This window comes from Myxocyprinus asiaticus, chromosome 42, assembly GCF_019703515.2.
Source record: "Myxocyprinus asiaticus isolate MX2 ecotype Aquarium Trade chromosome 42, UBuf_Myxa_2, whole genome shotgun sequence".
Lineage (NCBI taxonomy): Eukaryota > Metazoa > Chordata > Actinopteri > Cypriniformes > Catostomidae > Myxocyprinus > Myxocyprinus asiaticus.
The window spans coordinates 23440529-23453019 of NC_059385.1; the positions used below are offsets into that span (position 1 = coordinate 23440529).

Consider the following 12491-nt stretch of genomic DNA (forward strand, 5'->3'; position numbering starts at 1 on the left):
AGTAAAGCCCTACAATGTATAACTGCAAAAAGTTTCCTGTAAGGGGTAGGCTGAGTGGTAGGCATAGGGTTAAGGCATAGAAAATATAATGAACAGAAGTCAATGGAAAGTCCGCACAAAGATATAAAAACAAACATGTGTGTGTTTGTGTGTGTAGCAACAGGCTGTTTCACCATCCTAAGAGTGTTACAAGAAATGTCTTACACCCTCCAAACAGCCAACAGACGATTTAAGCATCAACAGCCTGTGTGACTGAGATAAGCCCTCTACTTCACTTTGAGGACGCTTGCACGCTTTGACAGCCCACTCTGTAATTTTAGTGTCAGACTCATCTAATGCATTGAGAATGAGCAGTCTGAACAGACCCTCCAGAATAACACCATTAACTTGACATGCTCATCTCCACAGTGACCTTTGGGAAGTGCTCTACGGGGTAAGGATCTGCAGATAAATGCTACCATTCCAGGTGAGATATACAGTATATCTAAAGCAGTGTATCAGCACTTTTTGCAAGATAAAGATATTATATAAAGACGACAGAAAATCTAAATCAAAATGATGATTCATTAGTGCATGTTATTCTAATTTTAAAAAAAGGTTTGCTTTAATTAAGTACATGTCCACGCTAATAGATTAAATTACAGTGACGTCACCCAGCAAGCAACTGCACTTTCTTTTTGTAATCTTTAATGGTGAACAGCTGCAGTTTTAATAATCTTTTAAGCATTATATAATGTAATAATATTTGTTAATGTGTAATCATGAAATCTGTAAATAATGCAACAGGGTTTTCAATGAAAAACGCACTACTGAATCAATATATATTTTCTTCTGATGTAAACAAGGATGTACAGAGGAGAAAATTAATGTTAGAAATTAAAAGAAGACAATAATATAGTCTACTTTTCACAATTCAAACCACAATGGATAAAAACAAGCCCTGCGTTATTTCCCTAAATATTTAGTTTAATAAGTCACATTATGGAAGTTAAATGCATTGCAAATGCCATTTTATGAAAGCATCTAACCAATTTTCCAAGTGTCTTAATGCACCATTTTTGAGTATATTAGCAAACACCAATGAGATTTGAGAGCTACGGTGGAAGGGAAGACTGCCAGTATATAAAGACGTCGCTCTCTTACTCACTCAAAGCCTACATTTTGCTTTAAAATAATTGGAATATAGTACACAAGTTGTATGATCTGTACTGCTTTTTTGTTATTTTTGGAGTTTGACAGCATCCGTTCCTATTTACTTAAAAAGTATGGAAAAGAGCAGCATAAGCATTCTACCAATGCATTCTCCTTTAGTGTTTCACAGAAGAAAGAAATTCACACTGGTTCAGAACAACATAAAGGTGGGTAAATAGTATGAGTAAATAGATATTGTTCATTTTGGGGTGAAACATTCCTATGAGACATCAAGGTATAAATAACAGCTAATAGTGACATTGAAATATCTTAGTAGTGCAGTTTTACAGACATAAATATGCTGCTGATTCTTGCATAACAGATCAGTTGATTACTGGTACCAATCCATGTGTTGGAGGTGAGTAGATACAGTATGCATTTGTATATATGTACAGGATATGAATATGTTGTGCATCTGCATGTGTGTGTTATGTCTGTGTGTGGGTAGTACCAAAGACTGTTTAGCTATTGTATTAAAGGAATAGTCGCCCAAAAATGAAAATTCTCTCATCATTTACATTGGCAGCCAAAAGTATGGAATAATGTCCAGATTTTGCTATTTCGGAAGGAAATTGGTACTTTAATTCACCAAAGTGGCATTCAACTGATCACAAAGTATAGTCAGGACATTACTGACGTAAAAAACAACACCATCACTATTTGAAAAAAGTCATTTTTGATCAAATCTAGACAGGCCCCATTTCCACCTTATCCTTGAGTAATTATGCTAAATTGCTAATTTGGTACTAGAAAATCACTCACCATTATATCAAACACAGTTGAAAGCTATTTGGTTTGTTAAATGAAGCTTAACATTGTCTTTGTGTTTGTTTTTGAGTTGCCACAGTATGCAATAGACTGGCATGTTTTAAGGTCAATATTAGATCAAAAAATGGCAAAAAAGAAACAGCTTTCTCTAGAAACTCATCAGTCAATCATTGTTTTGAGGAATGAAGGCTATGCTTGAAATTGCCAAAAAACTGAAGATTTCATACAAAGGTGATAATACAGAAAGAGATGTGAAAGGCCAGATGTACAACTAAACAAGAGGATAAGTACATCAGAGAATCTAGTTTGAGAAATAGATGCCTCACATGTCCTCAGCTGACAACTTCATTGAATTCTACCCACTCAACACCAGTTTCATGTACAACAGTAAAGAGAAGACTCAGAGGTGCAGGCCTTATGGGAAGAATTGCAAAGAAAAAGCCACTTTTGAAACAGAAAAACAAAAAGAAAAGGTTAGAGTGGGCAAAGAAACACAGACATTGGACAACAGATAATTGGAAAAGAGTGTTATGGATCTTAACCCCATTGAGCTTTTGTGGGATCAGCTAGACTGTAAGGTGCGTGAGAAGTGCCCGATAAGACAGCCACATCTATGGCAAGTGCTACAGGAAGCATGGGGTGAAATGTCATGTGAGTATCTGGACAAACTAACAGCTCGAATGCCAAGGATCTGCAAAGCTGTCACTGCTGCACATGGAGGATTTTTTGATGAAAACTCTTTGAAGTAGTTTAAGAAGTTCTGAAAACATTTTTCAAATTGTAATAGCTATTTTTCACGTTATTACTGTCCTGACTATACATTGTGATCAGTTGAATGCCACCAATTTCTTTCATTATGAGTAAAATCTGTACATTATTCCAAACTTTTGGCCGCCAGTGTGCTTACCCTCATGCCATCCCAGATGTGTATGATTTTCTTTCTTCTGCAGAGCACAAACAAAGATTTTTAGAAGAATATCTCCGCTCTGTAGGTCCATACAATGCAAGTGAATGGTGACCAGAACTCAAAAGGCCCAAAAAGCACATAAAGGCAGCATAAAAGTAATCCATATGACTCCAGTGGATAAATCCATATCTTCTGAAGTAGTGTGGTTGGTGTGAGAGAGAAACAGATCAATATTTAAGTACTTTATTACTGAAGATCTACACTTTTTACTTTCACTTCCACACTCTGGTGTGGAAGTCACTTTCACATTCAGCCACCTACTGGTCGGGGCTGGTCAGAGGTTGAGCTTTATTGTGAAAAAAAAGGACTTACATTTTTATCTGTTTCTTACCCACACCTATTCTATCAATTCTGAAGACATGGATTTAGCCACTGGAGTCATATGGATTACTTTTATGCTACCTTGATGTCCTTTTTGGAACTTCTGAGTTCTGGTCATGCATTGTAAGGACCAACAGAGATGAGATATTCTTTTAAAAATATTCATTTGTGTTCTGCGGAAGAAAGAAAATCATACACATCTGGGATGGCATGAGGGTGAGTAAATGAGAGAAATTTCATTTTTGGGTGAACTTTCCTTTAAAATTAATGGAAGAAATTGGAACACCCAATATGACAGATGTTGAAAAGGAAGTCCAGCCTTCTAGGTAAAAGATCCAATCAGTTTTTAGATACAGACATCGCCTGTCAGTCAACTTAAGAAAGTGCATGTGCATTAGCCTAACTAGCCTGAAAAAAAGCGTTTTTTTGTGTGATCTGAGCTAAAGAAGCTAAATTTGTGATATCAGCATTGTCATATTTAACTGCTTATTTGAAATATGTTCTTGGATCGTAATCTTGACCAACAATTTTGGAGATTTAGATAGATAGAAGCTGTACTTTAATGCCACTTGTATCTATAGAAAATAGCTGCCGGAAGTGTTCCATAGATGGCAGCCAAGTGGACTGACTTTCCTTGAAAGGGACTTTGGTAGTACTCACGCAGTAATAACAGCTCCAGCCGGTGGTGGTGTGGGCTGTCTCTCTCATTTCCTGCAGGGCTTCTGTGCTCAGGTAGCCCATCTCCCTCAGACAGCCATCATGGAAGACCCGTGTGCACATCCGGCAGGGGAACAGATCATCTGCTGTCCACACCTCACAAACCTCACACATCTCATCGTTGACAGGCTGATTGCAAAACAATGGGAAAGCAGACAGACAACCAGACTGTTACTGATTTTCTGAAAGAAAGTCCATAATGCACTTTGAACATGCATAACTACTCGTCACAGGAAGTGTGGTGACACACCTACAGTGTGTGCTAACACTTCCATACCTCCCTCCATTAAAGATCAACAAATATAGAAATAATCTCACTTGACATTCAGTGCTCATTTAGCATCTCCCATGGAGCAGAGTGCTACAGCATTTGAATCTGCATGTGGTTTATTTTCATGTCATGTTATGAAGACTTCATGCAGGTTTGATGAATGCTGTACAAGATAAGATTTAACTGCACTGATGCAAGGATGGAAATTAATTTTAATAAGTAATATTTAAACTAAATTCAATCAATAGAATACAATAGAATAGAACAGAATAAATTAGAATTACTTGAACCTAAACATGTGTTTCATGTGGTAATACCTAAATAAACTGGTTTTATTCAAGTCAAAATATTATTTAGCATTACTAAATCAACCTGAATCCATTAGGTAAAGAAAATAATTTAAGAGTTAGATTCAGGTATACATTATCTCCTTGAGGTAACAAATGTGTACCACATTTTACAGTACCTTTTTTTTTTTTTATTCCTTTGTTAATCACTGTGCCAATGTGGTCACATGCATTTTCAATGTTTTGGACTCTGTTTACACCTGTCTTTAGCATTGTCCTGTTTCAAACGGATCACCCAAAAATAGCATCTTGATACCAGGTGTAAACTGGGCCTCTGACTGTGTTTAAATAAAACTGGCAAAAATGCCCCAAAAAAATATTTAGTGAAAAATATATATATATTGAGCCTGGTCTATAATAACATACATACTGTACCATTTTAATGTATTTACATACATTATGGCCCTTACATTGCATAGCCAAATTAAAATAATCATTACTGATGTTAGGAGTCATGCACTTGTACATTTAATTTTTATTTACATTTTTAATCAAATCAAATTATAATAAAATCAAATAAAAAAATATTTTAAAGGGATAGTTCACCCAGAAATGAAAATGCACTCATTATTTACTCACCCCCATGATATCCCAGGTGTGTATGACTTTCTTTCTTCACCAGAACACATTTATTGAACAGCTGGTGTCGTATCGATGACGTTTATGCTGACTATCTGTGATTTTTGGAGCTTCAAAAGAGAAATCTCCATTCACTTGCATTTTAAGGACCTACTGAGCTAATATATTTGTCTATTTATCTTCAAATGTGTTCTGGTTAAGAAAGAAAGTCATACACACCTGGGATATCACGAGGGTGAGTAAATAATGAGAGAAGTTTTATTTTTGGGTGAAATATCCCTTTAATTGTATTTAACTTTATACATTTTAATGTTGGATGGACAGGAGAACCTTTAGCTGAACTTTAGATTCTTAACCTTAGTTTTGGTTAAGTTATATTGTATTTTTGTTTCACATATATTTCCATTTTTTCACAAATATTGCTTGAGCTCAACCAATAAATGGTGGATCCCCTGCAGTACCACCATGGACACACTGTTGAAGACCCCTGGTGGATCACTAATGATGGAATCTGCATATAGTCAAGTCAAGTCAACTTTTATTTATAGAGCACATTTAAAAACAACAGAAGTTGACCCAAAGTGCTTTACAGATCAAACATATAATTAAATAATGATATATTAATGATAATAATATAGCGAGCTCTTGCATTGTAGGTGTCTTATTGCATGCTGCTCATCCTTGCTGTGTTGTATTCTGCCCAAAGACAGACTGTGTAGACTGGGTATAAATATTGACAACCTGTCATATTAATGCAGCTCAGGGTCAAGGCATTTTAAAGGCTTGGGAACAAGTGGAGACAAAAGTCTAGTTCAGAGTGTTAACCCTAGAATGTGGGTGTAGACCCAAATCTGTTTGGCACTGGCTGCGTTCCACTTCACTTTAAACATCCACTCACTAACTCCCCTAAGCACTTCCGTTTGGTTGAATCCCCTCTGCCATTTTGGAAGTCCGTTCCACTTTGTTAAGTTGGCGAGGGAAATGTCTGCTGACAGACCCTCTACACCTCGATTTTGACAGAGGGAGTGAGCCTACTTTGATGTACACTTCTAGCAGCTCCATATCCCACAATGCAACTCAATTGTGACAACACAGCACAGATCGCGCTTTAATTACCCCACCCCCAAACAACTCTAGTGTATGATGGAAGTTAAGTTTGGTCAATTAAGTAGTTTAGAAAAGTTATATTGAGATTTTACAGCATAATGCTTGTAGCTACCTTAAATTAACTATTTGTCACACAGTTATAGCCCATATGTTCATTGTTATGTTACCATTTTCATTTTTTTAAAAAAAAACTTCATTAATCCTTTCTAACAATTAATTCTAATAATTTTTTTTTTTTTTTTTTTTTTTTTGCATGAATCTCCAAAATCATCTTCTCAGGTGCAAAAATCACTAAATAATTCTACAAAATGACATCAGCCCTCAATGTGCTCCAAGTGATCAAGGGCTTAGGGTGCTCCAGTTAAACCCATCGCACAGGTTCAGCCAGTAATGGGCACTCGTGCAACGTAAGCAATGACGTACATCCGAGTCCATGAGATGGAGGGAAGTTAGCGAGGGAAGGGCAGAAAAATTTGAAGTTAAACACAGCCACTGGCAATTTCGTTGCCTTGCTATCGTGGGGCAGCTGCTACTTTTTCTCAAGTTGGTACCACGGTTTTTGCCACACTGTAATAGATCAGATACACCTGCCCCTATTGGCTTATAAAAATAAAACCAACTGTGGTTGGTTGGTCTACATGATGGTCAATGAATCTTGGCCAGAATAAGCTGCAATGTGGATCAGACTATTTATCATCTAAGCAACGGTCTGGCTACACTGTTCAATTATTCTGTTTTCTCTCCATATAATCAAATTATTTCTTTATGAAATCACTTCCTTAAACAGGAGCTTTACACACTCTACACTTAATAATAATTCTAGATGTCATGGCACCAAGAAGCCAGGGATCAAATACATTTCTGACATTCCAGGCATAACATTCATCCTGTTCTTGCATAGGCACCAGACACATTTTTATTTTATTTTTTGCTCTTCAAATTGTGACATCTGTCTCTGTGGAGAGTGTGGATCGTGATATGAGTGAGGGGGAGAGGTGCTGAATTTAGAACTGGGGTGATTAGATCAGCCAAAGGATGGTCACTTTGCCAGTGAATCTGACTCAATCTATGTATCAGAATCCTGGGCATCATTAGGTCTGATTTGTTTTAACTGCTGAAAAGGTCATCGACCTCTAGTTTCCACGAATGATAAAAACAGATATGATAAAAGTGTCATTACACAATTTTGTATGTGTGGGATTTATAAATACTGTATGTTATATATTATTATGGATCACCTCACAATGTTGGCTTGACAGAGCCAACATTATATTACAGTAAAACTTGACAAAAGGCCAACATTTCTAAATGTAACCCCTTGAGCCTGTTCAGAACTTCAGCCTGCTCTGACTTGGGTTGCTTTATCTTTTCTAACTGATCGGATTGACAGTTTTCCCTTAACTGACAATCAAACATCTCGCATTCACGTCATGGCAACCAGAGTCGGAATAGGCCTTCAGCCTGTTCTGACTTAGAATGCTTTATAATTTTCCAATTGATTGTCTGTATGGTTGTCTGTTAACTGCCTAGCAATGCCCTGGAAACCACCCAGAATACACCAGCAATGTCATAGCAACCACTCTGATACTCTTAACTACATAGCAACACCCTAGCAACCACCATGAACGCCCTAGCAACGCCATAGCAGCCACTCAGAAACTCTTAGCAACTGCTTAGCAACACCCTAGCAACCACCTAGGACAACCTAGCAACCACTAATCTCTGTTTTGAGCTCTGTGCAACCAGCTAGAAACAGCCTAGCAACCAAATCTGAAACTCTTAGCAACTGCTAGCAACCTAGCCACCGCTTATCTTTCTGTTTGTCTTTAAGGCCTGTTATAACCTTCAAACTTCAAACAAGCCTTTAAAACTATTTTAAACTTTCAAGCAAGGCTTTGTCAAGCCATCATCAAAGTTTGTCTTTGCTAGTCTTTATAGTAATATCTTGTTCTAAACCTAACTGTTAATTGTTGCTTAAGTCCTTTGGTGCAGTGACGGTGTATTTAATTTAACTGTATTCAATTTGAATGTGATGTCCAAAAATGCTGTCTAGGTAGGCAACTTAGGTTTCATATATATTTTGAGACACTCCATGTATATTCTCCATTGTTAAATTAAAAGTAAGCTTGCTTAATGAACATTATATCCACCAATCCACCATATATTTTACATTCCTGTCATAACTGAAATGTATTTTCCTGAGAAACCCAACATCAACAAATATATCTTCACATAACTCACAAAGACAAGCCAAATTGCATCTCGTGCCTGCTCTTGTTTTTAGTATCTGATGTGAGAGACAATGCAGGTAAACAAATACGTTCTTTGGAGTGGAGTTGCGACTCAATTAATTTCGTACTGAACACGGACGCCACTGCAGATCGCCCAGCCTGTACCCACTACCTACGCACTGTCAACAAACCTAAACTGCCATTTAGGTTGAGCTGGGTTCAGCTTTCCTTTCTCTAAATCTTGAAGATGTCCAACATACATGAGACATCGAACTGGTTTCTGATCAGAAAGAAAGGATAACCTCCACCAACACCCCTCCTTTGTCAGCTGAAGGGAAAGACAGACTAGTTTTATAAGTACATAGAGTATAGCTACGTCATCAGCTCTCATGTATTTTTAGTTAGTGGGCTTTCTGGTAGTGCAAATTACCAGATGTGAAGGTCAAGAGAGGTTGTATAATGAGTATTGGGAGATTTCTTAAATCTATGATTGTTTCTATGATATCTCATTTTTTTAAATCCAGACTAATCACACTGTGAATTCAGAAACAGTATGTCAAATGTTCTGCTGCTGAAATCTGTCTGTGCTTTTAATGAAATTCAAATCACTGCTCCCAGTGGCTGAAACCGGTAGTATTGTTGAACTTATGGGCACATGTAAGCTCCAGTGTCCTGGTGAAATGTCCACAGAGTGGCGCCAAAAGCAGGTTCATTGCATTTCAAAGCATTTAGTTGTAAATGCTGTAATTCAGTCAACAGGAACATATATTTTATGAAAACTACCTCCTAACCTCATATGTGAACATAATTATTTCCTGGTTTTCTTGGGACCAGTTATTATTCAGCCATATTACCTGTTCTTTTTGCCCAAGCGGCACATCTACTGGCTGGTCGTCGTTGGCCTCTCTCTTTGGCCGCACAAATGCTGGAGGAATGAGCTGATGTGCCTTGTTTAGTTCTTCAGGCTCCACCCCCTTCCCATCACGGAGACGTCCCCAAGCCTCCTGATTGGCTTGTTTCTCCTTTTTGGCCAGGGCAGAGTCCTGCTGAGTAGATAAAGAGCATGGTTTGTCATCTTTCTCTTTCTGTTCAGTCTGATCTGTGTTAGGCTGGTGGGATTCTTCAGCAGATCCATCACCGTTCTCGGCCACGACCTCCGTCTGGACCACAGAGTCCAGGGCCGCCCGGTCCTTCAGTCCATCTTTAAAAGCCGAAACCACAGCACTGCACTTCTGCACCTTTTCCACCTGCTGTTTCTTGGACATCAGCACACCCATGGCTGCAATGGAGTAACATATAAAATGTTAGATCAACATAAGATGTTATTATATTAATAGATGATTCTTCAATTAGGGACACTGTTGAAGGAATGGAGCTTAAATTTACTAATTCTTTTTACATATCCATTTAAACAGCCTTTTCAAATAATGTTTCAACATAACCACAAAAGTTTGAATAAGATGTTATTATACTAATAGATGATTCTTCAATTAGGGACACTGTTCATGGGATGGACCTTAAATTTTCAAATTTTTTTACATATCCATTTAAACAGCCTTTTCAAACAATGTTTCAACATAACCACGAAAGTTTGATTACAAGTTAGTCACAGTGCGTTTTTGAGCCTAAATAGATGGTCACAAGAACGTTCACCTGAAGAGGTTACCATAGTAACAGTATGGTGCTCGAACAATTTACATTAGTACAGTGTCAGTATTGGATGGTACAGTAGGTACATCAACAAAAAACTTTACTGTTATGTTAAAAAAGGTTTTGAGACATTTGGCTAACTGTGCTAAGGGCAGCAAATTTAGGTTGCATGACACAAACTTCAACAGATTGCTGCCCAATATTTACCTGTACAGATAACTGAGTGAGATGGAAATGACATTTTTAAGTTTTTAGAGAAAAAGTTGAATAAGACTTTTTCATTTGCTAACATTTTACAAGTTAGCTAGCAGTCCATTAACTTTGAATTTAAAAGGAAAATTAAGCCCAAAATATTGAAATTCAGATAAATTTACCCTTCCATCACTCAAGAAAATAAATAACTAAAAATAAGGAGACAATAAATTTTTTTTTTTTTTTAAGCTTTAAAAATAACATGTCTTTTAAAAATTATTGTTTTTAAGCATTTTTCTTTTACCCTCATGTCTTAATAAATGTTTTAATGTTTGAGGTCCCAGAGACCACAGTGATGTATGAGTTAGAATAATTTTGAAATTGACCACTTACGCAGATATTATTGAAGCTTTATCCCTCTGTTGTATCACAAACTAGACATGCACTTTACAGAAATGTGTGTGGTAAAGTTATTTCTGTCTAGGATTAATTTGACGGCAGCAAAAACACAATAATTTGTTAAACAAATTTATTTGAAAAAATCAAATTAAAAGAAATAAAAATAAACAACTGGCAAGAGTGTACGTATCTAGGAGTGTATTCATTGTTTGTAATCGTGTTTTAATGTGGGGTCTCTGGGACCCCAAACAATAGTTATGTAATATTTTTCATGGAGAATGTAAGATGTGTGTTATCAAGTTGAAATTTTGTTTCTTGTAAGATTAGGAAATGTCATAAAGTATAAACCTGATACATTAAAGTTTATTTAAGTATATATTTCGAGCTATTAAAATGGCCTTGGGGTCGCTGACACCCTAAACAGTACATAAGGGTTAAAATCATCCTAAGGAACAGAAAGGTTGCCCTAATTAAAGAATCACAGTAATATAGTAACCATCGGGCTATATTATAGGCTATACTGTACTAACATCCAAAAGCATGAGAGGAACCAGACGTGACACAAGCCACATACATCAAAGGGTTCAACAGACATCAGCTTCAAATTCAAGATTATATTCATAACAAGAGTCAGTGTTCATCACTTGTTGCGCTGGTGTTCGTGACCAGTTACACAATAAGTAATGAGTCTCAAAGCAAGCCCAGTTTTAATGACTCTGGCTGCAAATCATTGCTATCGCAAAAATAACATACACCCACTTACTAGATCAAGCAGATTATGTGTAGCAAACCACCTCGCTAATGTCTCCTGAGCTGTTACTCCTGTGATTGATTGATCACTAGAAGACCTTCTTGTATTAATAATAATAATTCCTTACATTTATATAGCACTGTTCTAGGCACTCAAAGCACTTTACATAGTATAGGGGGAGTCTCCTCAACCACCACCAGTGTGCAGCATCCACCTGGATGATGCAACAGCAGCCATAGAGCAACAGAATGCCCACCACACACTAGTTATTGGTGGAGAGGAGAGTAGAGTGATGTAGCCAATTCAGGGATGGAGATTATTAGGAGGCCATGATAGATAAGGGCCAATGGGGGGGGGGGTTACCAGGATACCGGTGTTATACCCCTACTCTTTACGTGAAGTGCCCTGGGATTTTTAATGACCACAGAGAGTCAGGACCTCAGTTTAACATCTCATCCTAAAGACAGAGCTTTTTTTTACAGTATAGTGTCCACATCACTATACTGGGATGTTAGGACCCACACAGACCATAGGGTGAGCACCCACTGCTGGCCTCCCTAATACCACTTCCAGCAGCAACCTTAGTTTTCCCCAGGAGGGCTCCCATCCAGGTACTGGCCAGGCTCAACCCTACTTAGCTTTAGTAGGCAACCAGGCGAGAGCTGCAGGGTGATATGGCTGCTGACGGTATTGGTGCGCTGCCACAGTTCATCAATCATTCCTAATGGCGCCATGTGGCAACTTGTGATAGCAAGGTGTACAGGGAGAAAAACCAATGTAAACCTGTTAAATCATAAGAATTTGTGATTCGAAAACAAAGGGTAAAATTCAAAGTCTTTTACAAGGCAAGTCAGTCCACTCGGCAGCCATCTTTGGAACACTCTTGGGCAGGCTGTACAGCTATTTTTCTATGAATACAAGCAGCATAAAAGTACAGTTTTTGAAAATCAGATTAAAAAAAAAACAAAGGTACAAGACTGTGTACTTATTATCGTTCATG

At 37.5% G+C, this 12491-nt stretch overlaps 1 protein-coding gene and 1 long non-coding RNA gene across 7 annotated transcripts in view; one reads left to right on the plus strand and one right to left on the minus strand.

The window, feature by feature from the left end:
* LOC127432755 (PHD finger protein 24-like) overlaps positions 1-12491 on the minus strand; it is a 65253-nt gene that overhangs the window by 31954 nt on the left and 20808 nt on the right. For all 4 annotated transcript variants that reach the window (XM_051684157.1, XM_051684156.1, XM_051684160.1 and 1 more), the window contains exons 2-3: positions 9354-9778; positions 3908-4093 (exon numbers count right to left, since the gene is read on the minus strand). In XM_051684157.1, the coding sequence (XP_051540117.1) occupies positions 3908-4093; positions 9354-9776 (609 nt within the window). In that variant the 5' untranslated portion in view covers positions 9777-9778. The remainder of the gene's footprint in view (positions 1-3907; positions 4094-9353; positions 9779-12491) is intronic.
* On the plus strand, positions 51-4111 carry LOC127432799 (uncharacterized). Of its 3 annotated transcripts, XR_007895792.1 has the most exons (4): positions 51-466; positions 1312-1358; positions 1514-1549; positions 3965-4111. It is a non-coding gene; the product is annotated as an uncharacterized LOC127432799 (long non-coding RNA). The 3 variants fall into 3 exon arrangements; XR_007895790.1 differs by lacking the exon at positions 1514-1549 and having other exon boundaries at positions 63-466; positions 3965-4106; XR_007895791.1 differs by lacking the exon at positions 1514-1549 and having other exon boundaries at positions 63-466; positions 3921-4069.